Genomic DNA, 22,933 nt, shown 5'->3' with positions numbered 1-22,933 from the left:
CACACAGACGGACAGATTCAGATATAGAAACAGCAGCATCATCAACAGGTCAGTCAAGCCAAAACAACAATACACAACGACAAACAAACAAACGGTGTCCTCATATGCTATTCGTTCCTTTCTCCCCGTATCGTACAACAGGGGAGAGGAAAAACGGAAAGCGCTCAAGCCACCGCAAGGCTTCTCTGACTGAAATCTCTCTAGCCTTCTCCGTGGAGGCACAAGCGTTTTTCCTTCTGTGGCAATCTGGAAGAGCAAGGCAGACATGTTATTTCACACAGGTGTTATACAGGGACACATGCAGAGGACAAAACACGTTTGGCATAGAAGCCTGTGGTGCGAGTCGTAACATCAGTCACTATACTATGGCTTAACTTCCGCAGCAGCGCTTGTTTGCCTATCTGATGTAAACCTCATTTAGGCGTATGGGTGGTTGTGATGGTGAGTTTGCAAAGTTAGTACAGAATATTTGCCTTGATGGATATTATTAATAATATGTATTTGAGTTTGCCAGTTACAAAACATATGTGATAAAAAGTGAGAATTTAAACAGTGATAGAGAGCATGACCACAAAAGTTATATGGTAAAGTATGCTATTACTGATGATTGAATGTATTGAAAATGTATTTGTGAGTATTTTAAACGTGCATTCCACCACTCCAACGGGACTGTGGCAACATAGCCAGCGGTTTGCAAACCTCTCTCTCCCTTGCACTCTCTCTCTCTCTTTCTCTCTCCTTCTCTTCTTCTTCTTTTTCTTCGCGTCTGCGCTGCCTCTCCTCCTCCCTCTCTCTCCGGGCGGCGAGGGCGTCGGTCTTGGCGTGGGCTTGGCCAGCGGCTCGGTGGAAGCCCCTCTGGAGCTGTTGCAGCTGCCCCAGGAGGTGCCTGCTCTGTTCTGGAGCCAGGTCCTGAGCACGCTCTGAGATGAACACCTGGATGTCAAAGGCCACCGTGTTGACGTCATTGGAGCGGGCCGAGAGAGACGACTGCAACTCCTGAGGGAGAAAGAAGAAAGTAGAGAATGAACTGAGGAATAGCTGGACATGAAGCAAAGTGTAGGCTGAATCCCAACAAAGGTCAGTAATGGGACACTTGAAAGTGCACAAGAAGAGGGTACAATATAAAACTTGGAAGTATGGGGTGAGTGTGCTAACCTTGCACAGCTGGAGCTGTTGTGTGAGCTGAGCAGGAGTCTCGCTCTGGGTTTGCCCATCCATTCCTGTAATGTGTGCCTCAGTCTCCTTCAGCCAGGAAAGAAGATCCTCTACTCGCCCTCCAAGTGACTTCTGTTCTCCAGTCAATGCCTCCTGAGAGAGAGAAACAAACTGCACTGATTAGCAAAGGGTGACAATAATGGATTACACACCAAAAACACACAGATTTCATATATCAATCTACTATACCAGGGGTATTCAACTCTTACCCTACGAGGTCCGGGAACCTGCTGGTTTTCTGTTCTACCTGATAATTAATTGCACACACCTGGTGCCCCAGGTCTAAATAAATCCTTGATTAGAGGGGAACAATGTAAAAATGCAGTGGAACTGGCTTTGAGGTCCAGAGTTGAGTTTGAGGGCACTATACTCTTCTATATACCATTACCGTATATGCGTCTCTGTGTGCGCGCAGCCCCTGCAGAATGTTTTCAGAGAACCCTCTGGCAGCCTCGTAACCTCGAGCTAAGCTTCGGCCATCCTTCTCCAAGGCCAATAGTAGCTGAGGTGGGACTTCCGGTGGGCGGGGCTCCAGCAACTGCCCAGCAGCATCCACTGCCTTGTTGACCTGGGGTTCTAAATCCCGAAGTTCTAGATCCAAGGTCTGAGATAATAGAGCGTTTAGTCAAATTTGAAACCTAAGATTTCAATTGTGGTAACATCCTAGATCATTCATTTTCAACAGGTGCCAAATCTCTTACATCTGTTTGCTTGATGATGTCATCAAGAGCAATGAGGCTGCGACCAATCGACTGTTGTTGCTGCTGCTGCTTGACGCGAACCTCGATGTGTCTCACCATAGAGAGCAGAGCCACAATTTGCTGGTCACGTTCCAGGCATTCCTGGCGGAGCAACGAGGACTAATGGAAAGGGAATGTCACATGAGCATCAGTCTGAATGGCATTTTTCCAATAAACAGAAACATGGATATTTGACAGCTTATTATTGGGTTACACAATACAGATAATGTATGAACAAGTAGAGACAATTTGCATTTCACCTACTAAATGCATCGATTGCTTACCTTTCCCTTCTTAGCTGGGCTTTTCTCTTTCGTTATCTCCAATTCTTGGATTTCTCCATCCTCCTTCCAGCTGTCAGTTGTATCAGAATCGGGTACTTCTGTTGTATCAGATTCGACAATCTCATCAGCCTGTGGGTTCTCAACAGACCAGAACTGTCCTGATTCTGTGGACTCAAGGTACTTTTCCTCTTTAGACTCAGTTTCAGTGGGACTGTCAAGTTTCTGCTCCTGCAGGCGTTTCTTTTTCTTCTTCTTCATTTTGCCAGTGGTTTTAGCCGGCTGGGTAGCAGGTGCCACAGAGGACTTGACCAGATGGGCGCCCGACATGGATACAAGGGCTTCAGGAGAGGCATCCACAATGTCAATAACATGATGGGTGTCTGGGTGGACATCTTTCTCAGGTGTACCAATCCTAAATTGTTCAATTTCTTTGCCATGCGGATCAGTTTCTCTCCCCAAAGAAATGTCCTCCTCAGTTTTCTCCTCAAGATGTACATCGACTTGGTATGGTGCAGTGGTGTGGGTTGATCTTCGTTGATTGGTGTCAACTCCACTAGGACTCTTAGTAAAGGCAGCCATTTTGTTCAGCTCGTCACCACTTGCCACCCTTGTTACATCACTGTCTGATTGACTGTCTTGCTGCTTCTCAATCTTCTGCTCTTCCCCAGAGGCTGAGCTGTCAACATCAGCCGGTGTCAAATCTGCTCTATTGTGGATGGACGGCTTCTCCTCTGTCGCAGGTTCAACTTTTTCTGCCACTTTATGCATCTTCGACTTTTTGTTCTTTTTATTTTTCTTTCCCGACTTGGTCTCTTTAAGCTGGTCTGTTAGAGATGTATCCTCCTTTCCTTCTTCAATCTGGTCTAACACAACCTTCTCCCCTTTCTCTTCTCTTTTAGACTGTTCTGATAGAACTTTCTCTTTCTCTACTTCTAAAGCCTTTGTCACTTCCTCTGCTGCTACAGTTATTGTAGAATGGTCAGGCACAACGTTCTCTCTTTCTCCTTCTTCCTTCTTGTCAATTCCCTTACCCTCCCTCTCTTCTGGTGAAACCTCAGGACTCCCCACAGTCTTAAGATCCTCTTCAGATGTCACCAAACTCTCTTTCTTCCCCACTACCTGACGCAGTGCCACTAGCTCCTCTGCAGCTTGCTTCTCACTGACACCACGCCCTAACACCTTCCTCAGAATACTCTCTTTTGCCTTCAGTAAAAGGGCCTCTTTATCATTGGCTACTCGGGTGGTTTTCAGAGTGAATTCCACCTCTTTCCTATCCTTATGCTCCTGCTGTCCAGTCTGTTGAGAAACTGTCTCCACCCCATCTGTATCACTCTTTTCCACAATCTGCTCCACCTCCCACTTTTGCTCATCCTTAGAAACTCTATTCTGGACGGATGATCTCTCCTCTGTCGCTGGTTCAACCTTTTCTGCTCCGATGGGTATCTTAGACTTTTTGTCTAAGCTTTCGAGAACAGCCTTCGCTAGTGCCACTTCAGAATCTGCTTGATCATGGATGGATGGTATCTCTTCTGTCACAGGTTCAACCTTCTCTGATGCTTTAGATACCTTTGGTGTTTTGTTCTTCTCTACCTGTCTTTGAACCAAGAAGACCTTGTTCTCTGTACCCTCTCTCTCTACCTCAAGAGCATCTTCTATGGCTCCTGGTAGAACTGTAGAACCTTCCCTTACTTTGCCAATATCCTTTGGCTCGTCGAACCTCTCAACAGTCTGTACCTTAGCACCTTTGAGTGCAGATTGAACATCTTGCACGGGTGACTCCTCTTTCTCCTGTAGGGTAACATAACCTCTAGTGGACTCAGCACCCTTATCCTTACAATTATGACCTTTACCCTCTGAATGTGCATTCTGGTCTTTGTTTTCCGTTTTCTGTATATCAGCTTTTTCTGAGGGTCTTTGCTCAGTATCGACCTCCTTCCCTTTTCCTTTCTTCTTATTCTTCCTCTTCTTTTTGCTCTTACCTTCGGCCTCCTTAGAATTGGGTGATGCATGTCCAAGATCATCGCTCTCTCTGGCCTCAATCTTTGTATCCCGCTCAACCTCCATTCTACCTTGCTCCGCCACTCTCTCAGTACTGTCTTCTACCACGTGTGTCTTCCCTTCATCTCTCTGAACTAGGGTAGACATGTCTATGCTGCCCTCTTGGTCTCTACCTTCTCTGCCAATGGCCACTGTCGAATCCATCCGTGGTTCTTTCCCCATAGCAGATTGCCCCTGCAGCATGATTGAACTACTTCCACCAACTGATCTAGAATCATTTTTGTTATCCTGTTCTGGTGTTCTAACAGTAACATCTTGCGACGTCTCCATCTCCTGAAGGGCCCGCTGAAGCCTTTTCTCTGCATTGACTGTAAACTGATCCAACAAATTGATTGACTGGTTTGACTCAATTTCCAATGTCTTCCCGGCTATTGAGACCTGTTCCTCTTCCATCTCTTCTTCAATGTAAACAGAGCCATGGTGTTGCATAGCTCCTGACTGCGTGAATGTTCCAGCTTCTAGAGTCTTCGCAATGTCGTCTGCGATCATCAAAAGGTTGTACCTTTTTTCTGACTCTTCTGGATGTAGGGTTGGAGAAATCACTTCAGAGCTTTCGATCATTATTTTGGTTTGGCTGTCTGGACTGGATATTGATAATGCAGGACTACTTGAAGAGGCAACGGGTGTTGAACTATCCTCATCGTCACATTCTACTTCCATGGAGCCCAGGTTGTCCTGGAGCTCTGCAGCCATTTCTCTGGATATAAGCCCATCTTTGACAGCGTTCTTCAGGCTTGAGACTCTCTGCCCAGTGGAAGGGTCAAGCAAGCCCCCTTTCAGAACCTGGTTGGTGGCAATGAGCCTGGCCATATGTTCTCCCACCAGCCCTTTCTTAGAGGCTTTAGGCAGAGGGAGCCTAGCTCCATTGGAAATATCAATAATCCCTCCAGTGTCTGCCTGGCTTTGCAACATTCTGAGTGCTGGGACAGGATCAACTTGTTGAGATACAATTGCTTTAGCTAGGTTCAGGATTTCACCTGTTTGCTTATCCTGGATTCCCTTGAAAGGCTTCACTTCCAAGAAGCGCTTTCCACTCTTAATGTCAATCTTGCCTTGCTTAACAAGGTCTGAGTAAGGCACAATTTGGGCACTTTGTGGATCCAAAACACCTTCTGTTACACCTGGAGAAACCATTGCTTTCTTGGCAATGCTCTCATTGAGCAGACCATCAGAGACAGCCTCTGTCAATGTAAGTCTACACTTTAAATCAGGGTCCAAAATGGAACCTGTGGATGCCTGGAGGAGGGCAGCATCTGGGTTTGAAGAGAGGCCTACCTCCCCCTGACATGCCCTCTCTAACTCCCACAGTTTTGGGGATATGGCACAGTCTACCAGACCTCGCTGCAAAGCATCAGTAACTGACAGTCTAACTCCAGAGTTGTGGTGCACGATGCCACCCTCCGCCACTTGCTGGGACAAGGCTTGATAGACTTCCTCCTGCCCAAGCAAACCTCTTTCAAGGGCCTGCTTTAGGGGAACAGGTGACTTAGTTTTGGGATCTACAACTCCATTAATTTGCAGCTGCAATGTTGCTTTGGTGAGAGATGCATCTGGGTCTGAGCCTTTTCCGCGGTATGACTTCTCCAACGCAAATAGCTTCTCTCTTTGGTCTTCCTCTATCAGCCCAAGGTTGGCTGCCAGGGTAACAGATACTTTTTTGTCTCTTCGCAGGTCAACCACGCCCCCTGAGACCACCTGGGCCTCCAGGAGCCGAGCAGCTGTGTTGTAGTCTATCAGGCCTGCCCGAGCAGCATCCTTCAGGGTACAAATCTTCCCCTTCTCTACATCCACTACCCCTGCCAGGGTCTTCTCTGATTTCAGCACACTCCACATCAGGTCTTCATCAAGCAGACCCTCCTGCATCACATCCTCCATGCTCAGGGATTCGCACACACTGACATCCAGGAAACCTCCAAAAAGTCCTACCTTGGCCATCAGCTTGACTGCAGTGTGTCCAGGGAGGACCCCCTGAGCCACGGCTTCGTCCGGGAGAAGCCGCCGCCCTCCTTCAGTCAGTAGACCCCCTTGCTGAAGCTCCGAGGCCAACCTTTCCAGCTCAACATCCTCCTCACTCTTCACCGCTGCTGCCTCTAATCTCATAACATGGGGTTGGGTCTTCTCTGTGACCCTCTGAGTATCCTTCATAGCATACTTAACTCCAACACTCACAGGCACACCCTCCTTTTCCTTTGTCTCTGATGGGGAGATATCAGGTTCTTTGAAAAATTGGTTTGGCATCAAAGTCTCTGGCTTTACCGGTGTCGAGTACATTTCTAAGGCTTCTACAAGTGTACTGTCAACGTCTTCCACGAGGGAGTCCTTCTTCGCCTTTCTGTGACCACTCTTTCTTGCGCCCTCTGATTCCATCTCTACCAGCCCATCTTCATACGAGTCTGTAATTAATTGCTTATCCGGTAGTCCAGCTGAGGGCGGGGCACTTTCAAAACTAACCATTTCATCCTTTTCACCTTTTACTTCTCCATGTACACCTCCATCGACCTCCTCACTTATTCTCATGGTTGAGTCAAGGTCTACCTGCCCCATCTCCTTTATTCCAGTTTGATTAGCCTGCAATGTGTCAGGTGTACCATCCCATCCTTCATTATCAGCTTCTTCTACCATCTTTCTGGAATAAATATATTTTTCAGGCAAGCTGAATATTGCACTCTTTTCTTGGACCTTTCCAATTTCCCTTGTCTGCAGAGTATCCGGCAAACTTACATCTGGCACCACTTCCATACACTCCTGTCTTTCTGTAGTCAAACTCAACCCTTCCTCAACCACTCCAGGCATTGGATCCACCTTGATCAGACCTGCAGCAGCCTTGACAAGTTCCACCAGCTCAGGCTCGAGCAACACTAAGCGCTGGCCAGAATGGGCATCCACATAGCTGTGGGTCATTAAATGGAAAAGCAGGCGGTGATGTGCTTGCTCCTCAGGGGCCATTTTCTCCAGGAATGAGGGGTCACAGTGGGGCCCTGGGGAAGAGGCAGGGGACGAGGAGGGAGGATGGGATGTGCCAGTGGAGCCCCAGATTAGGCGATTCAGTTTTGGGGAACCTGACTGGTTCATATTGTGCAGCACATCGGGGATCTGAATCTCCTTCAGAATCTCAGCCACTTTGGGTTCAAGGACCTCCTTAGCCTGATTCAGGGACACAACCTTGGGGGTTTCCGGAAGGTAGAGGGCACCTATCGCATGGCGTTGTCTCAGGATGTTCCAAGCTAGTTCTTCCGAGATTACCCCTTGTTGTAGAGCCTCTGCAATGGGCAGCAGCTCCCCTGACTCAGGCCAGAGCATCCCCATGAAAGCCAAGAGGGACTCGAGCACCAGCAATGCCAGATGAGGTGAGAGCAGGTCCGTCTGGATGGCTTCATCCACCCCTAGGCGATCCCCAGTTACAGGGTCTAGTATCCCACCACTCTGCAGCTGGTGGGTCAGCATGGCACAGGCCAGGTCCTGGTCCATCAGATTGTGACGCACAGCCTCGTTCACAGTCAGAAGATGCCCAGAACGGGGGTCAGAGATGCCACCAGCAAACAGCTGGGCCTCCAGTAATCTCACTGTTACTTGCCTGTCAATCAGTCCCTCTTGGACGGCACGGAAGATCCCGACCTTCCTGCCAGATCGGAGACAGACTGTGCCTCCTGGCTGCTGTTTCACTGGCAGCAGATACAAGCCGGTGTCATCGCTGAGGATGCAGCGCTGCCGCAGTTCGTCCAGATTCAGTTTATCAGCTGTGTTGGGGTCAATAAGCTCCCGCCGATTGACCCGTGACCCGAGCTTGGTGTAGACCCTTGGGGTCAGCAGGCCCATCTCTCTGGCACTATTCAGGGTTAGTCTACCTTCTCCTAACTCCCTCAGGCCTCCTGTGTTTATCTGCAGCTCCAGGATACGCAGCCCCACCTCCTCTTTGATAAGGCCTGCCTCCATGGCTGCAGCCACTGGGAGGAGCTGGCCCTCCAGTTGTTCTGTCTGGTCGACAAGATGCAAGGCACTCTCCAGCTCTGATAGGGATTGGCTGATGTGACTATCAATCATGCCACAGTTGAGGCCCTCTTCCAGTGATAGGCTCACAGGGGAGTCAAGCTGAAACAACCCGCCCATGGTGAGCTGGGCCTCCAATAAGACATGGCAGGTGTCCAGGTCTATGAGGCCACGCTGTGCAGCTTGGAAGACTGGGACGGTTTCCATGGTGCCCAGGTCAATAACTCCGCCAATGGCAGATTGGCTCTGAAGATAAAGAAACAAATAAAGTGAATATTTGAACTTCCTTCTACCTACATACTTTGTTTAACAGTTTGAGTACTTTGTTGAGGAACCCATAGCCCATAAGTATCCAGCAAAAAAAAAAAACCTTCACCCAAGAGCCATAATAATTACTTCGACATAATTATGGTGACAAAAGCATATTTCAATAGATACAATATGATTTGATATAGCATTCATCTGTTTTATTGTTATTTGTATATTCCCACATTATTTCTCTTTCGTCATGGCACAAGAACACTTACCTCTGTTCTACAAAGCACTAAGCATGCTACATAGCGAACAGAAATGCAGAAAACCAATATGCTACGCAACCTCCAAAAGGGAGGTAAGGAAAACAGGAAAGAAAGGCGAGAAAGATGGATGAAAGAAAAAAAGACCTGGCTAGAGAAGGCAGGTCAGATCGGAAGCAGCGGTAAGAGAGAACGCCAGCGCTACTTACCGAACGGGGCTGTCTGTCCCGTGATTAACAGGCCGAGGGCTCGGCAGATTGAGGAGCGACAGGTGAGAAGCTTGGTATTAGGATTCTGCATGCCACACTCCATCTACCCGAGGCGCTGCCTGGATGGCCCTGACTCGCCTGACTGACTTACCATTTCAATAGACTCCATAGGCTAAGGACCATTCACTAGCTATGGCTGAGAGGCATTAGTTACTTCTGACTACGGTTCATTGGCTCGTTCCAAATGTCCTCGCTCAAATCTAACCTAAATTGACTCCACAATGGACTTACCTCACTGATTCTGTGCTCACTGGCTAAGTAGCAGATGACATAGACTAGCTCAACTTAAACATAGATCATAGGATTCTGCATCATACTACAGTCCCTTAACTACAGTCCCTCTTATCCTTTGCTGAGAGCTGGATGTCCTTGATTCTCTTCTGGCAGCTGTTAGTGATTTTGAAGCAAAATGCTGATTATTTCACACATTAATGCATTAGACGGCACAAACACACACACACACACACACACACACACACACACACACACACACACACACACACACACACACACACACACACACACACACACACACACACACACACACACACACACACACACACACACACACACACACACACACACACACACACACACACACTGTGATCTGGAAACATCATGCTCAAACGGTGACGTGGGGGTTTGCGTAGCTGGCCTCTGGCGCTCACACTAAGCCGACACTGGCAGTTAGACACTCTTCTCTGGCAAGTGACTTGATGCAACGTGTGTACATTTTTCTTGAGAGTATAGAACCACCCAGAAAACCACAACCACTCATAGAAAACACACTCGTGGGTGGGGATTTACGCCCACACACCAACACTCTTACTCTCATACAATATCTCCCTGATACTCTCGGTACATCTCCGGTACTGGCTCACACACGCATAACATCACATTTGGACTCATGTATATGGGGGGGGGGGGGGGGGGGGAGACATGAGTGTGGTTGGATTTCGACTACGTGAACGAGTATGTGCACGTGTTTATGGAGAGGATGTATCCGCTTCTGTAGGTTTATGGCTGAAACATAAAAAAAGGCAGTCTACCTAACGTGTGGGGACAGTAAATAACCATTGTAATTTAGTGTAACACCCACTGACAACTAATGACCGCTCCGAAGTGATGTGGAGCATACGGAGGGGTGACTGCGAATGTGCTCTAACATGGGGTGACTATCTTGTGACTATGAAGGCGGACTGAGGTCGCACCTCCTATCAAAAAGCTACTATAGCTAAATGGTAGCATGACTTCTTCGGCTCACCGACTACTACGCCAATTGGGGGCCATAGATTAGTCTTTAAGCGGATGTGTTTGATGACGATGATGATGATGGGTGACACGGCTGCAAGCTGGTGCAAGTGAGTGGGGCTCACCATGCAATTACACACAAAATGGCTGTTAAACCAAACCGAGTCTATGAGGTAACAACATTCAGCATGGCGGATGATGGGTGTCAAAGAATGCACACGTGGTGACGGGCAACACAGCATGCGACACACTCTCGCTCACACACAAACGCGCTCGGCTCGTGAGCATATTCCATTTCAGAACCTCAAAATCCACAACAGGCAGACAGACATTGTCAGTGAGCAACACACTTGAACAGCAATGTCGTAAGCTCGCATTGGCAACTCGCTAGTGAGTTTACGGCTTGAGGCGCGACCGCCCTTCTCCTCCCTCTTCCCTCTTGCTTTCCCAGTCACCCTACCTCCTGCCCTCCCTCCATCCACTCTACCTTTCTCTGCTCCTCTTTGGCCTGCTGTTGCACCAGCTGTTGCAGTTGGGCGGTGGAACTGTCACACAGCTGGCTGTAGGTGGCAGTCAGCTCGTCCAGCTGGGAGGTCACCTGAGCACGTTCCTCTGGGGACAACCTAGAGGACAAACGTTTCTGTCAGTTTGAACTTGTATGTGTGTGTGTGTGTGGATATACGTGAGATGTTACTGAGTGCCCTATACAGTATGTGTGTTTATACAGTGGTATTAATGTGTGTAAGAGAAATCTGAACTTACTTGCTGGCCTGTTTAGACATCAGGAAGACTTGGGTGTTCCTGATAACCTTAGCCACCTCCTCCTTCTTAGCCGCTAACTGCTCACTCACGGCCTATGAACACAACACAAATGAACATTTGAAAAAAGTAAAAAAACTGGTACATTTATTTTATCGTCTCAGAGAGTGTGATATAAGAAAGAACAGTGGATGCATATAATATTCAATTCCATAATCTACTAGATGCATTTCATATTTCTGTACCTCCTGCGCTGCGATGGATGACTCGGCGGAGGGGTCCCCTGCTCGGCCCTGGAGGCCCTTGACCCAGCCCAGCAGCTCTGACACCTGGCCTACCCTCTGCTGCCTCTCCTCCTCCACCTCTTTCTGCAGGGGGGGGGGGGTGCGGAGATTATGTCACTATGATAGAAACTGATTGGCGATACAGACAATAAATCTGACAGACACAGAGGAAGGTTGAAGAAACCAGAAGAGAGAATGAAAAACGGAAAAAGAGCGAGACATACAGTACCTCTTCCTCCTCTAGTCTTCTCAGTGCATCGCTGATGTACTTGACGTGCTGCGTCGTCAAGGTAACCAGGGCTGTGTAGCGCGTGCGCAAGTCCATGAACTGCAATGGCAAAGAAATCTCTTTGCTTTTGGCTTCGCACGATGACATTGGCACATATTTCTAGAAATACATTCGCCACATTGTGACGCTCCTCTCCATCTCTCCTCACCTCCTGCGTGATGGCGTCTGATGAAGAGTGCATCCTCCTCCTCTTCCCGGTCGACTTCTGTGCCGACTCCACAAACGCTCTGAATGTCATCAGCTGCAGCTCGTAGTCCTGAAGGACACAGATACGGACACGTGTAACTTATTTACAGCAAGCAGAAAATGACTATTTTGTATGTTGTACTGTTATGGGACATTAAGTGTGGAAATTGGCTATCCAGTAGCCTACCTCAATTTAAAATATATGACACATAGCAAGAATAATCATATTTTGAGACATCAAATCACATTTTATTTGTCACAACAAATAAACCACAGGTGTAGACTAACAGTGAAATGCTTACTTAGGGGTCATTTTCCAATCATCCAAAAAACGTATCTCTACATTACAATGACAAAGTGATGTTGTATTCTACCTTGACAGAGGTGCAGTACTGTTTTGAGTGCGTTTGGCACTCGTCCAGTTTGGTCTGGTTCTTTTCGATGTCGGCTACTAATGCCTGAGGAGAGAATCAGGTCGAAGAGAATAGATGTTATTTACAGATGTCACTCAACCACAGTCAGATCTTCCATTAGTTTCAATCACTCTCCTCATTAGCCTATTTTAAACAAAGCTATTGCTCATGTCTTTTTTCCCCCCAATGAACCTCTCTCTAAGGCTGGGTCAATATCTATCTACTGTGTAGTCGTTTGTTTCTACCCGTCTCGTTGCGCCTCTTTCTACCCGACTCTTTCGGTCTCCATCCATCCCTCTCACCGTTTGTTGTGCTAGTTGTTCAGACAGGACTTTGCTGTCAGTCTTTCCAGGCTGGGTGTTCTCCTGTCTCTCAGTGGTCTCCTCTATCCAGTGGATCAGAGCAGAGTGACCATCTCTGTACTGCTGCAGGACCGAGCCCAGGGCTTCTAGCTCCCCTCGCCTGGAAAAACACACCAACACATCACATACCATTCAATAAAGTACCCAATCAGTGATATGGGTCTATGCTCTTTTCTATTTCACATTTAAACAGAATGGTGGTTTTCAAAACCTGTCTCCATCTCAAGGAAATACTGTATTAATTTAAGCATAAACCTACAGCACAAATACTGAGTAAGGATTAAGCTTCACATAAGACTTTTATAAAAAATGTTCTGACAAACTGACTCCATCCATCCAGCCATCCAACCAGCCATCCAGCCATCCGTCCCCCACTCACCGTGTGTCCATCTGTCTCTTGACTCCGGCCCACCTCTCGGTGAGCTGGGTGGCTCTCTCCTGGTAGCGCTCCAGCTCCGGGCTGCGGTCTGGGTGGAGCCTGTTCAGCTGAGTCCCCGCCTCTCGGGCCTTCTGTACCGCCGACTGCAGGGAGCTAAACACCCCTTCCTGGTCCTCAAGCTCCGACTGCCACGTCTGGAGTGAAGGGGAGACGCAGAGAATCAGCACACAGACACACTCTTATCACTAACAGACAAATCGTAATATTGGTCCATGCATCGTCTTTGTGGGCATTAATAACTTTGTCATGCGTTTATACTACCCAGTATCTGAATTAGTGGGATTAGTAGATAGTTTGGTCTTTCATTGTATCTGCCAGTCTCTTACCCCCAGTTGTTCCCGTAGAGCCTGGATGGCGTTGGTGCCTGCAGGGACGATGTCCTCCTCACTCAGCCTGCTCTCGTACCTCTTCACCTGGCTCTCTGCGGCCTGCAAGCTGTACATCAGCACATCTACTGTCTTCAGCCTGAGAGAAAAAGGGGAGGCGCGTGATAATTAGCCAAGTATATTGGTTAAGAGAGAGTATTTTGACTGTGTGTGCACGCGCATGCGTGCGGCTAACCCACTTGTGCAGGTAGACGGAGGAGAGGTTGTGTAGTCTGTCGATCTTCTCCACAGCCAGGTTGAGTTCAGAGCGCAGCACGGGGACACTGGAGGAGGTGGGCTTCTCCTCAAAGAAACGCACACAGCGACGAGACACCTCACCAAGACTGGTCCGCAGACCCTCCAGGTCCGACTGCAGCTTCTGACACCGGGAATAAGGGTTAGTCTTGATTTGCATATTCATTATACAGCATTAAGTTGAAACAAGAAAATAAATGAAAGCAACTGAATAAAGTTAGTGCTGGTCTCCTTTTCGTTGGTAGATTAATAAGAGGGTTAGGCCTCTGGTGACCAGCAGATGGGGCTGTGGCGCAATTCTGACCTCCTGCTCTGCAATTTGAACAGTGTTGTCGACGCTGTCACCCGATCGGTTGCTAGGGGGAGGAGTCTGAATGCCGCGCATCAGCCTTTGCTCCGCCTCCTCCAGACGCAGTTTAATATTCTGGAGCTCTGACAGGTAGGACCGAGAGACAGACTCATCCTTCTCCACTGGAGAGAGCGAGAGGGACAGAAATAGAGAGAGAAAGAGAGAGCGAGGAGGTGGTGGAAAGAGGGGGAGAGTAGATGAAAGATGAAAAGAAAAAGAGAGAGAGGAAGGGGGAGAGAAAGGGGGAGAGTAAATGGAGACAGGCGGGAGTGGGGAGATAAGACAAGAGAGATAATTGAATTTCAATCCCACTTAATTGGGTCAATGCACCATCAGAAAACCCTTTCATTAGAATCCCCAATGTTGCCCTCAAGCCCCAAATGTGGATGAAGCCAAGACTGGGTGAAGTGAAGGGATGCACTCTGTCGATCTTCCTGTACCCATGCAAAACAGACACACATTTGTCTTTTGAGTGAACTATTTTACAGTTGAAGTCGGAGGTTTACATACACCTTAAACAAATACATTTAAAACTCAGTTTCACACGTTTAATCCTAGTAAAGATTCCTTGTCTTTGGTCAGTTAGGATCACCACTTTATTTGAAGAATGTGAAATGTCAGAATAATAGTAGAGAATTATTTATTTCAGCTTTTATTTCTTTCATCACATTCCTAGTGGGTCAGAAGTTTACATACACTCAATTAGTATTTGGTAGCTATGCCTTTAAATTGTTTAACTTGGGTCAAATGTTTTGGGTAGCCTTCCACAAGCTTCCCACAATTCCTCCTGACAGAGCTAGTGTAACTGAGTCAGGTTTGTAAGCCTCCTTACTCACACACGCTTTTTCAGTTCTGCCCACAAATGTTCTATAGGATTGAGGTCAGGGCTTTGTGATGGCCACTCCAATACCTTGACTTTGTTGTCCTTAAGCCATTTTGCCACAACTTTGGAAGTATACTTGGGGTCATTGTCCATTTGGAAGACACATTTGCGACCAAGCTTTAACTTCCTGACTGATGTCTTGAGATGTTGCTTCAATATATCCACATAATTTTCCTTTCTCATGATGCCATCTATTTTGTTTAGTGCACCAGTCCCTCCTGCAGCAAAGCACCCCCACAACATGATGCTGCCACCCCTGTGCTTCACGGTTGGGATGGTGTTCTTCAGCTTGCAAGCATACCCCCTTTTTCTCAAAACATAACGATGGTCATTATGGCCAAACAGTTCTATTTTTGTTTCCCTCTGTGTAGAGGACATTTCTCCAAAAAGTACGATCTTTGTCCCCATGTGCAGTTGCAAACGGTAATCTGGCTTTTTTTTATGGCGGATCCCTTGCTGAGCGGCCTTTCAGGTTATGTCGATATAGGACTTGTTTTACTGTGGATATAGATACTTTTGTACCCGTTTCCTTCAGCATCTTCACAAGGTCCTTTGCTGTTATTCTGGGATTGATTTGTTTGTACAGATTATTATTGTTTGTACAGATGAACGTGGTACCTTCAGGCATTTGGAAATTGTTCCCAAGGATGAACCAGGTCTTGGCTGATTTCTTTTGATTTTCCTTTGATGTCAAGCAAAGAGGCACTGCGTTTGAAGGTAGGCCTTGAAATACATCCACAGGTACACCTCCAATTGACTCAAATGATGTCAATTAGCCTATCAGAAGCTTCTAAAGCCATGACACCATTTTCTGGAATTTTCCAAGTTGTTTAAAGGCACAGTCAATTTAGTGGATGTAAACTTCTGACCCACTGGAATTGTGATACAGTGAATTCTAAGTGAAATAATCTGCCTGTAAACAATTGTTGGAAAAATTACTTGTGTCATGCACAAAGTAGATGTCCTAACTGACTTGCCAAAACTATAGTTTGTTAACAATAAATTTGTGGAGTGGTTGAAAAACGAGTTTTAATGACTCCAACATAAGTGTATGTAAACTTCCGACTTCAACTGTATGTGCTCTATAAATAATTTGTATGAATCTAAATACTACCAAGCAAGGTAGCAAGGTAAGTAAGTATGTGAGCAAAGTAAGCCAATCTCTACACTTCCTCCCAATTCTCCACCCTTTCCCCTGAAACGTGCACTACCCCCCGTGCACTTAAAACCAAAGGATTTGTGTACGTAATGCCTCCAATACCAATCCTCTGCTTTTAAATCCAAGTAAGGGAGTGAACAAGTGCACAAATCAGGGAAAAGGCTGGGGAATTGGGACTGAGACAGCGTATCTGTCCATCTACCTGTCTCCATGTTGACCAGCAGGTCCTGGCAGTGTTCCTGGGCGGTGTGGGCGTCTCTCTCCAACTCGCGTCTCTCGGTCGGGGTGAAGAGGGCGCTCTCTTTGCTGTCAGAGAGGAAGTCAGCCAGGTGGGCCTCCAAGTGGTCCAGAGCCTGGTCCCTGGCCACAGGGGTCTGGGAACGTACCTGAGGGGTTAGGGAGAGAGAGGTGTACGTCAGATACATTTAAGAGTAGTGGTTGATTTTATATGCCAGTCAAAAAAGCATGTAAACACACAGTATATACATTTCAGAAAACGTGACAGGGATAGCACAATAAAGTCAGATACTTATTTCGGTTGCGGTCCCTAAAGTGCTGTTGATATATGTATTAATTAACATGCATTAAGCCATTATTCATAGGTAATAAGACATGAAGTCGATATGAACACATTAGCAGATGGAGGAGGAAGATGTATGACAGAGGGACATTGCACCATAAAGTAAGTAAGTGATATGAGATAAAAGCTATCAGCCTGAGAGGGAGAGAGCAGGAAATGAGTCAATTGAAATAAATTAATTAGGCCCTAATCTATGGATTTCACATGACTGGGAATACAGACGTGCATCTGTTGGTCACAGATACCTTAAAATAAAATGGGCCTCACAATGGGCCTCAGGATCTCATCACGGTATCAAATGCAATTGTGTTCGTTGTCCGTAGCTTATGCCTGCCCATACCATAACCCCACCACCACGGGGCACTTTATTCACAATGTTGAGATAAGCAAATCGCTTGCCCACACAACTCCATAAAACGTGGTCTGCGGTTGTAAGGCTTATGGTAGAGAAATGAACTTTACATTCTCTGGCAACAGCTCTGGTGGACATTCCTGCAGTCAGCATTCAAATTGCATGCTCCCTCAAAACTTGAGACATCTGTGACATTTTGTTGTGTGACAAAACGGCACATTTTAGAGTGGCCTTTTATTGTCCCCAGCACAAGGTCCACCTGTGTAATGAACATGCTGTTTAATCAGATACTAGATATGCCACACCTGTCGGGTGGATGGATTATCTGGGCAAAGGAGAATTTCTTACTAACAGGGATGTAAACAAATTTGTGAACAAAATTTGAGCAAAATAAACTTTTTGTGTGTATGGAAAATGTCTGGGATCTTTTATTTCAGCTCAGGAAACATGGGACCAACACTTTACATGTTGCGTTTATATTTTGTTCAGTGTATAAGAAATAGAACAGTTATGTGGGATAAATGAGGTTGAAGACAGACAGATGAGAGATCGAGAGCAATACGATATGTCCGTCATAGATGTACTGCGACATGGACAGAGAGAGCGCGGGAGAGAGCGCAGGAGAGAGAAATATGCTTGGAAGAAACTATAAGAAATAGACCAGTTATGTGAGATATATGTGGTTGAAGACTTGGATGTTGACACGTGGAGTTAAAACAGTATGTCTAACCGTGTCTAGGCTCCATGAGGAGACGGTCCTGATGTCTTTCTGCAGGTAGTGCCAGGAGACCACACTCTTCATGCTGACGTGTAGATTGTGCCATAGAGACATCACGTTCTGGTACAGCTGCTCCATCCTACAACACATGGAATTACATTTCGATATACAGCAGGGTTAGGTATGAGTGTGTGTGTGTGTGTGTGTGTGTGTGTGTTTGTATCCGCCTGTGTGTATGTATGTTGTGTGTATGTGTTGATCTGCTCATGTGTGTGCCTGCGTGCATGTGTGTATGTCTATGTATGTGAACCGTGTGTGTGTACCTGCTGGCGGTGTCCATGGCCTCCTGGTTGGGCGGTGGCACGGTGAAGCAGACTGACGGCACCATGGCCTCGTTCCCACTGGGGCTGATCACCTTCCATTTAGTCCTCTGAGAGTTGTCCGCCAACACACACTCCTCACCTCGGCTGATGGTGATCTACAGGAGGGGGGGGAGGTACAGATATACAGAGAAGGGGAGGTGGAGGGAAAACAAATGGAAACGTAAAGGTTTGCGGCAACAAACAAATAATACAAGCCAAAATGCAAGCGTTCATGAGTTTAATGTGGTTAGCAAAAGCCCTAACAACTGAAAGAGAAACTAGAATCTACCACAAGAACCGTGCCATATTGAATCGAGCAGCCATTTACAAACCATGGGACTAAAACAGTATCCTTTGGACTGAAAATGGCTAGACGTGCCCACACTCATTACAATATTAGTCGACATCTGGCCAACAAATACAGATAGCTCGGGTAGTAGCAGTTTCAAATTGGCATAGTACGGATGTGCTTTCCGAAGTTCTTCATTATTGATTTTATTAAAAAAACAAATAATTGTCTAGCTCAGCAAAGCGAGGTCTGTGCATCTAAAACAACTGCCCCCAGCCCCACCACCCTCTCACCCCATCCCCTGCACACACACACAGAAATACTGCAAAGTAAATGTACAGAAAGCTTACGACTGCGGCTAAACTAGTCTCGCTGACTGAGTAACCCAGGGATACTGTTTTCAGTCGTGTGGTTACGTCACGCTTTTACCAACTGATCTGGGACTTCAGCTAATAATGGGCGTGAATCCAACCGATATAAAGAAAAACTGATCCTAAATCACTTGATAAGAGCGTAGAGTAACCAGGGAGTATTCAGTGTGCCGTGTAAAAGCTGAGCGCTGAGGTGAGAGAAGGTGAACATTGGCAGTAATACCTGAACGTTAGCCTTGACAGCCCAGCGGACACACGAGAAGAAGGGAGAGAGGAAGAGACGGAGGAGTGAAAGATGGAGGGTAGGAAGGGGAAACGGTAGGATGGAGAAGACATAAAAGAGGGGAGAGAAAGATTATTTTGCGATCGTGTCATGAAGACCTTGTCCGGGTCATGTGTGTTTACTTTAAAGTGGCCCATAGTTGGTGTCAATGGAAAAGTGTGTGTGTGTGTGTTTCTAGTAGTCGCAGATGAAGGAAAGGAGAAGAGGAAGCCACTCATGACTATTGAGATGCACCCCTGCAGTAATCACTGCACCTCCTGTCCCTATGCAATACCACAGGAGTAGTAATGCGGATTCGGATTTTTGCCTGAGTCTGCACAAGTGGGAGAAATTCATAATTCCTAGCGTTTAGGTTCTCTGCTAGCATCATACAGCACTTTGGGCCTGGATGTAGACAGGCTTCGCATGTTAATGTGAGTGCGAGGTGAGTGGGGTGTCTGTGGCCAAAAGGTATTCTCTTCTCATGAATCATTACTTGACTTTGGAATGGCTACCGTGGGCTCTTTAACAAGTGTTGGCTTTCTAGTATGATAGAATGGCATTATCCAATATTGCTGTGTTCTTAGCTGAAAAATAAATCGATTAAAAAGTTGAGCCATTAAAAAAAAAGGCCATTTGAATGTCCCTATGAGTAGGATATGACGGTCAACAGCATGATCACGAATACTAAGGAGAACTGAGCCCACTCTGCCAAAATCTGACTACTTATCTGTTCTCAAGCAACATAATAATGTCAAGTGATGTCTTTGCAGCCTGGTAGTGCCACTAGACAACATTTCAAGAGCTCTAATGCAGCACTCTTGCAATCAACACCGTACATCTAAAACCCTATGTGGGGGACACAGTTTAAATTCACAGTTGAATAATAGATGCTATTGAAGCAACTAAACATGTTTTTTAGCTGACAGGTTGACTGGGTCTATTGACCAACAATGGCATGGTGAAAGCAGCCAATGATGAAAGCTGATTGCTTGAAGATGCACCATATTGGATTGCTAAGGTGTAGGTGGTGCTGAGAAGGGTTGTGCAGGGCAGAGAAGAAACAATTGGCGCAAGGATACAGTTAGGTAAAGGGAGGTAAAGTGACCTGGGTTGTATTCACACATAACAGAAAACTTACTCAAAGTGAGTTTTTATAAAAAAATGTTTAAGTCCAGGCAGTTCCTCATTGTGCGACTTTGTTTTTCCTCCGTTTGGTGCCTAATGAACATGACCCTGGTATTGTCACGATAGTGTGGGTGTGGTGAGGGGTGCTGTACCTCTATCTGCCGGTAGTCACAGATGGCGCGGATGGGCGTGGTGCTTCCCAGGGTGCTCTCTGCGCTGCGGGGGCGGAGCTGCACCACCGTCTTGGCCCGGCCCACCAGGCTAGCCACCGAGCTGCGGTACTCAATCAGCTGCTCCTTCTCCTCCTGTGAGGTACAGCCATTGGTCAGTGAGGGTGTCAATCACTTAACCAATCAAATCAGTCAGTCAGTCAGGTCAGTGAAGTGGTAAGCTTTTGTGATACTATAGGCCTGCACTGTTACAGTATATGGAAAAATTATTTCCATACATATTGATTCCATTGAACTCCACAGTCCCCGAATTGATCATGTACAGAATATCCTTTCTCAGCTCAATAGCATAGCTACAGAGTCCCATTGGTGATTTTAGCTTACAATCACCAATTGGTGACACTGTGACAATGTTTGCTAGCTTACTCGGAATGAGCTTTTCTGCTAGCTAAACTATCTATTAAAGATTCAACCCAGGGGCCTCCCGAGTGGTGCAGTGGTCTAAAACACTGCATCGCAGTGCTAGCAGTGCCACTAGAGATTCTGGGTTCGAGTCCAGGCTCTGTCGCAGCCGGCCGCGACCAGGAGACCCATGGGCCGGTGCACAATTGGCCCAGCGTCGTCGTGGTCAGGGCCGGCAGGGACGTACGTCCTTGTCCCACTGCGCACTAGCGACTCCTGTGGCAGGCCGAGCGCAGTACACTCTGACACGGTCGCCAGGTGCACGGTGTTTCCTCCGACACATTGGTGCGGCTGGCTTCCGGGTTAAGTGGGCCTTGTGTCAAGAAACAGTGCGGCTGGGTTGTGTTTCGGAGACGCATGGCTCTCGACCTTCGCCTCTCCCGAGTCCGTACGGGAGTTGCAGCGATGAGACAAGACTGTAACTACCAATTGGATACCACGAAATTGGGGAGAAAAAGGAGTAAATAAAAGTGTAATTATAAATAAATGAAAATTCATTAACATTAGCTTAACTCCTCATATTGACATGTAGAAATACATTTATTATATGGAGTCATTTCCTGACAGAAAGCTTCATTATCTCAATCTCTTCATTAAGAGACTCAATCATGGACAGTCTTACAGACAGTTGTGGCTGCTTCGCGTGATGTATTGTTGTCTCTACCTTCTTGCCCTTTGTTGTCTGTGCCCAAAAATGTGTGTACCATGTTTTGTACTGCTACCATGTTGTGCTGTTGCCATGTTGTGTTGCTACCGTGCCATGTTGTCATATATTGCTCTAGAGGCGAAAGAAACACACACCTATTTAGGCGAGGTGCTGGGTAGAATACTTGCAAAATGTAAGGAGAGCCGCACACTCTAGGAGCTCAGATACAATAATTGAATAACCTAATATCCAACGTTTTGACAGACAAGCTGTCTTCATCAGGGTATAATGACAAACACTGCAGGGTGACTAGTTTATATACTGTCAAAGGACACACACAGGTGTCTGTAATCAAGGCCGGGTGTGGCCTGATATCATTGGTTAACTCTCAGATATAAAAATAACATACCAAAAACATGAACGATAGCGTACGATCACAGATACAATTTGGCTACATAGGCCTACAAACATTTGCAACGAATAGCAAAATCACCAGAATGGCTTCAGATCAAAGTCTACGTTGAGACCGAAGGGAGCAAGGGTCTTTAAATTAAAGGTCCAGGAAGCCTCTCGTTTTAACAATACATTGTCGAGGTCACCCTCCCTCCCAGGGAGAGTGACATGTTCAATGCCGATATAAGGTAGGGCTGAAATCGAGTGGTTTCCTTCTAAAAAAGTGGGCCGCAACTGGATTAGTCAAGTTTTTGCACCTAATGGTGCTCCGAGATTTGTACTTTCAATTCACGCTTTGTTTTACCCACATACATTTTAACACAAGGACAACTGTTTTAGTGGAGCATGTGATAACACATTTTACATTTTACATTTTAGTCATTTAGCAGACGCTCTTATCCAGAGCGACTTACAGTAGAGTGCATACATTTTATTACATTTTACATACTGAGACAAGGATATCCCTACCGGCCAAACCCTCCCTAACCCGGACGTGCGCTATGCCAATTGTGCGTCGCCCCACGGACCTCCCAGTTGCGGCCAGCTGCGACAGAGCCTGGGCGCGAACCCAGAGACTCTGGTGGCGCAGCTAGCACTGCGATGCAGTGCCCTAGACCACTGCGCCACCCGGGAGGGTGATTGGGATCTGTTTCCCTGTTTGGGGGTGTTGCTGTCTTGCTGTTGTTGTCTTAGGTCTCTCTTTATGTGGTGTTGTCTCTCTTGTCATGGTGTGTTTTGTCCTTTACTTATATAATTTGTGTATTTTATATTTTTAATCCCAACCCCCATCCCCGCAGGAGGAATTTTGCCTTTTTTTTTTAACCTTTATTTAATTAGGCAAGTCAGTTGAGAACAAATTCTTATTTACAATGACGGCCTAGGAACAGTGGGTTAACTGCCTTGTTCAGGGGCAGAAGGACAGATTTTTACCTTGTCAGCTCGGGGATCCGATCTAGCAACCTTCCGGTTCCTGGCCCAACGCTCTAACCACTAGGCTACCTGCCACCCCCTCTTGGTAGGCCGTCATTGTAAATAAGAAATTGATCTTAACTGACTTGCCTAGCTAAATAAAGGTTTC

The 22,933-nt window shown here is 46.7% G+C and overlaps 1 protein-coding gene across 17 annotated transcripts in view; it reads right to left on the bottom strand.

Moving 5' to 3' along the window:
* The window catches only part of LOC129819666 (microtubule-actin cross-linking factor 1-like), a 264,150-nt gene that overhangs the window by 81,498 nt on the left and 159,719 nt on the right, over nt 1-22,933 (bottom strand). For 15 of the 17 annotated variants that reach the window (XM_055876130.1, XM_055876131.1, XM_055876132.1 and 12 more), the window contains 20 exons: nt 20,277-20,429; nt 18,036-18,190; nt 17,725-17,851; nt 16,265-16,448; nt 13,976-14,142; nt 13,617-13,795; nt 13,378-13,516; nt 12,992-13,185; nt 12,553-12,712; nt 12,212-12,295; nt 11,800-11,907; nt 11,592-11,690; nt 11,324-11,446; nt 11,082-11,173; nt 10,807-10,942; nt 2,240-8,530; nt 1,917-2,075; nt 1,604-1,819; nt 1,156-1,308; nt 700-996 (listed from right to left, as the gene is read on the bottom strand). In XM_055876130.1, the coding sequence (XP_055732105.1) occupies nt 700-996; nt 1,156-1,308; nt 1,604-1,819; nt 1,917-2,075; nt 2,240-8,530; nt 10,807-10,942; nt 11,082-11,173; nt 11,324-11,446; nt 11,592-11,690; nt 11,800-11,907; nt 12,212-12,295; nt 12,553-12,712; nt 12,992-13,185; nt 13,378-13,516; nt 13,617-13,795; nt 13,976-14,142; nt 16,265-16,448; nt 17,725-17,851; nt 18,036-18,190; nt 20,277-20,429 (9,216 nt within the window). The remainder of the gene's footprint in view (nt 1-699; nt 997-1,155; nt 1,309-1,603; nt 1,820-1,916; nt 2,076-2,239; nt 8,531-10,806; nt 10,943-11,081; nt 11,174-11,323; nt 11,447-11,591; nt 11,691-11,799; nt 11,908-12,211; nt 12,296-12,552; nt 12,713-12,991; nt 13,186-13,377; nt 13,517-13,616; nt 13,796-13,975; nt 14,143-16,264; nt 16,449-17,724; nt 17,852-18,035; nt 18,191-20,276; nt 20,430-22,933) is intronic. The other 2 variants (XM_055876118.1, XM_055876134.1) reach the window with 2 other exon arrangements.

The sequence above is a fragment of the Salvelinus fontinalis genome, chromosome 22 (genome assembly GCF_029448725.1).
Source record: "Salvelinus fontinalis isolate EN_2023a chromosome 22, ASM2944872v1, whole genome shotgun sequence".
In the NCBI taxonomy this organism is placed as follows: domain Eukaryota; kingdom Metazoa; phylum Chordata; class Actinopteri; order Salmoniformes; family Salmonidae; genus Salvelinus; species Salvelinus fontinalis.
Note: the sequence above shows the minus strand (reverse complement) of the source record. Positions and strands in the feature narration are given on the sequence as shown.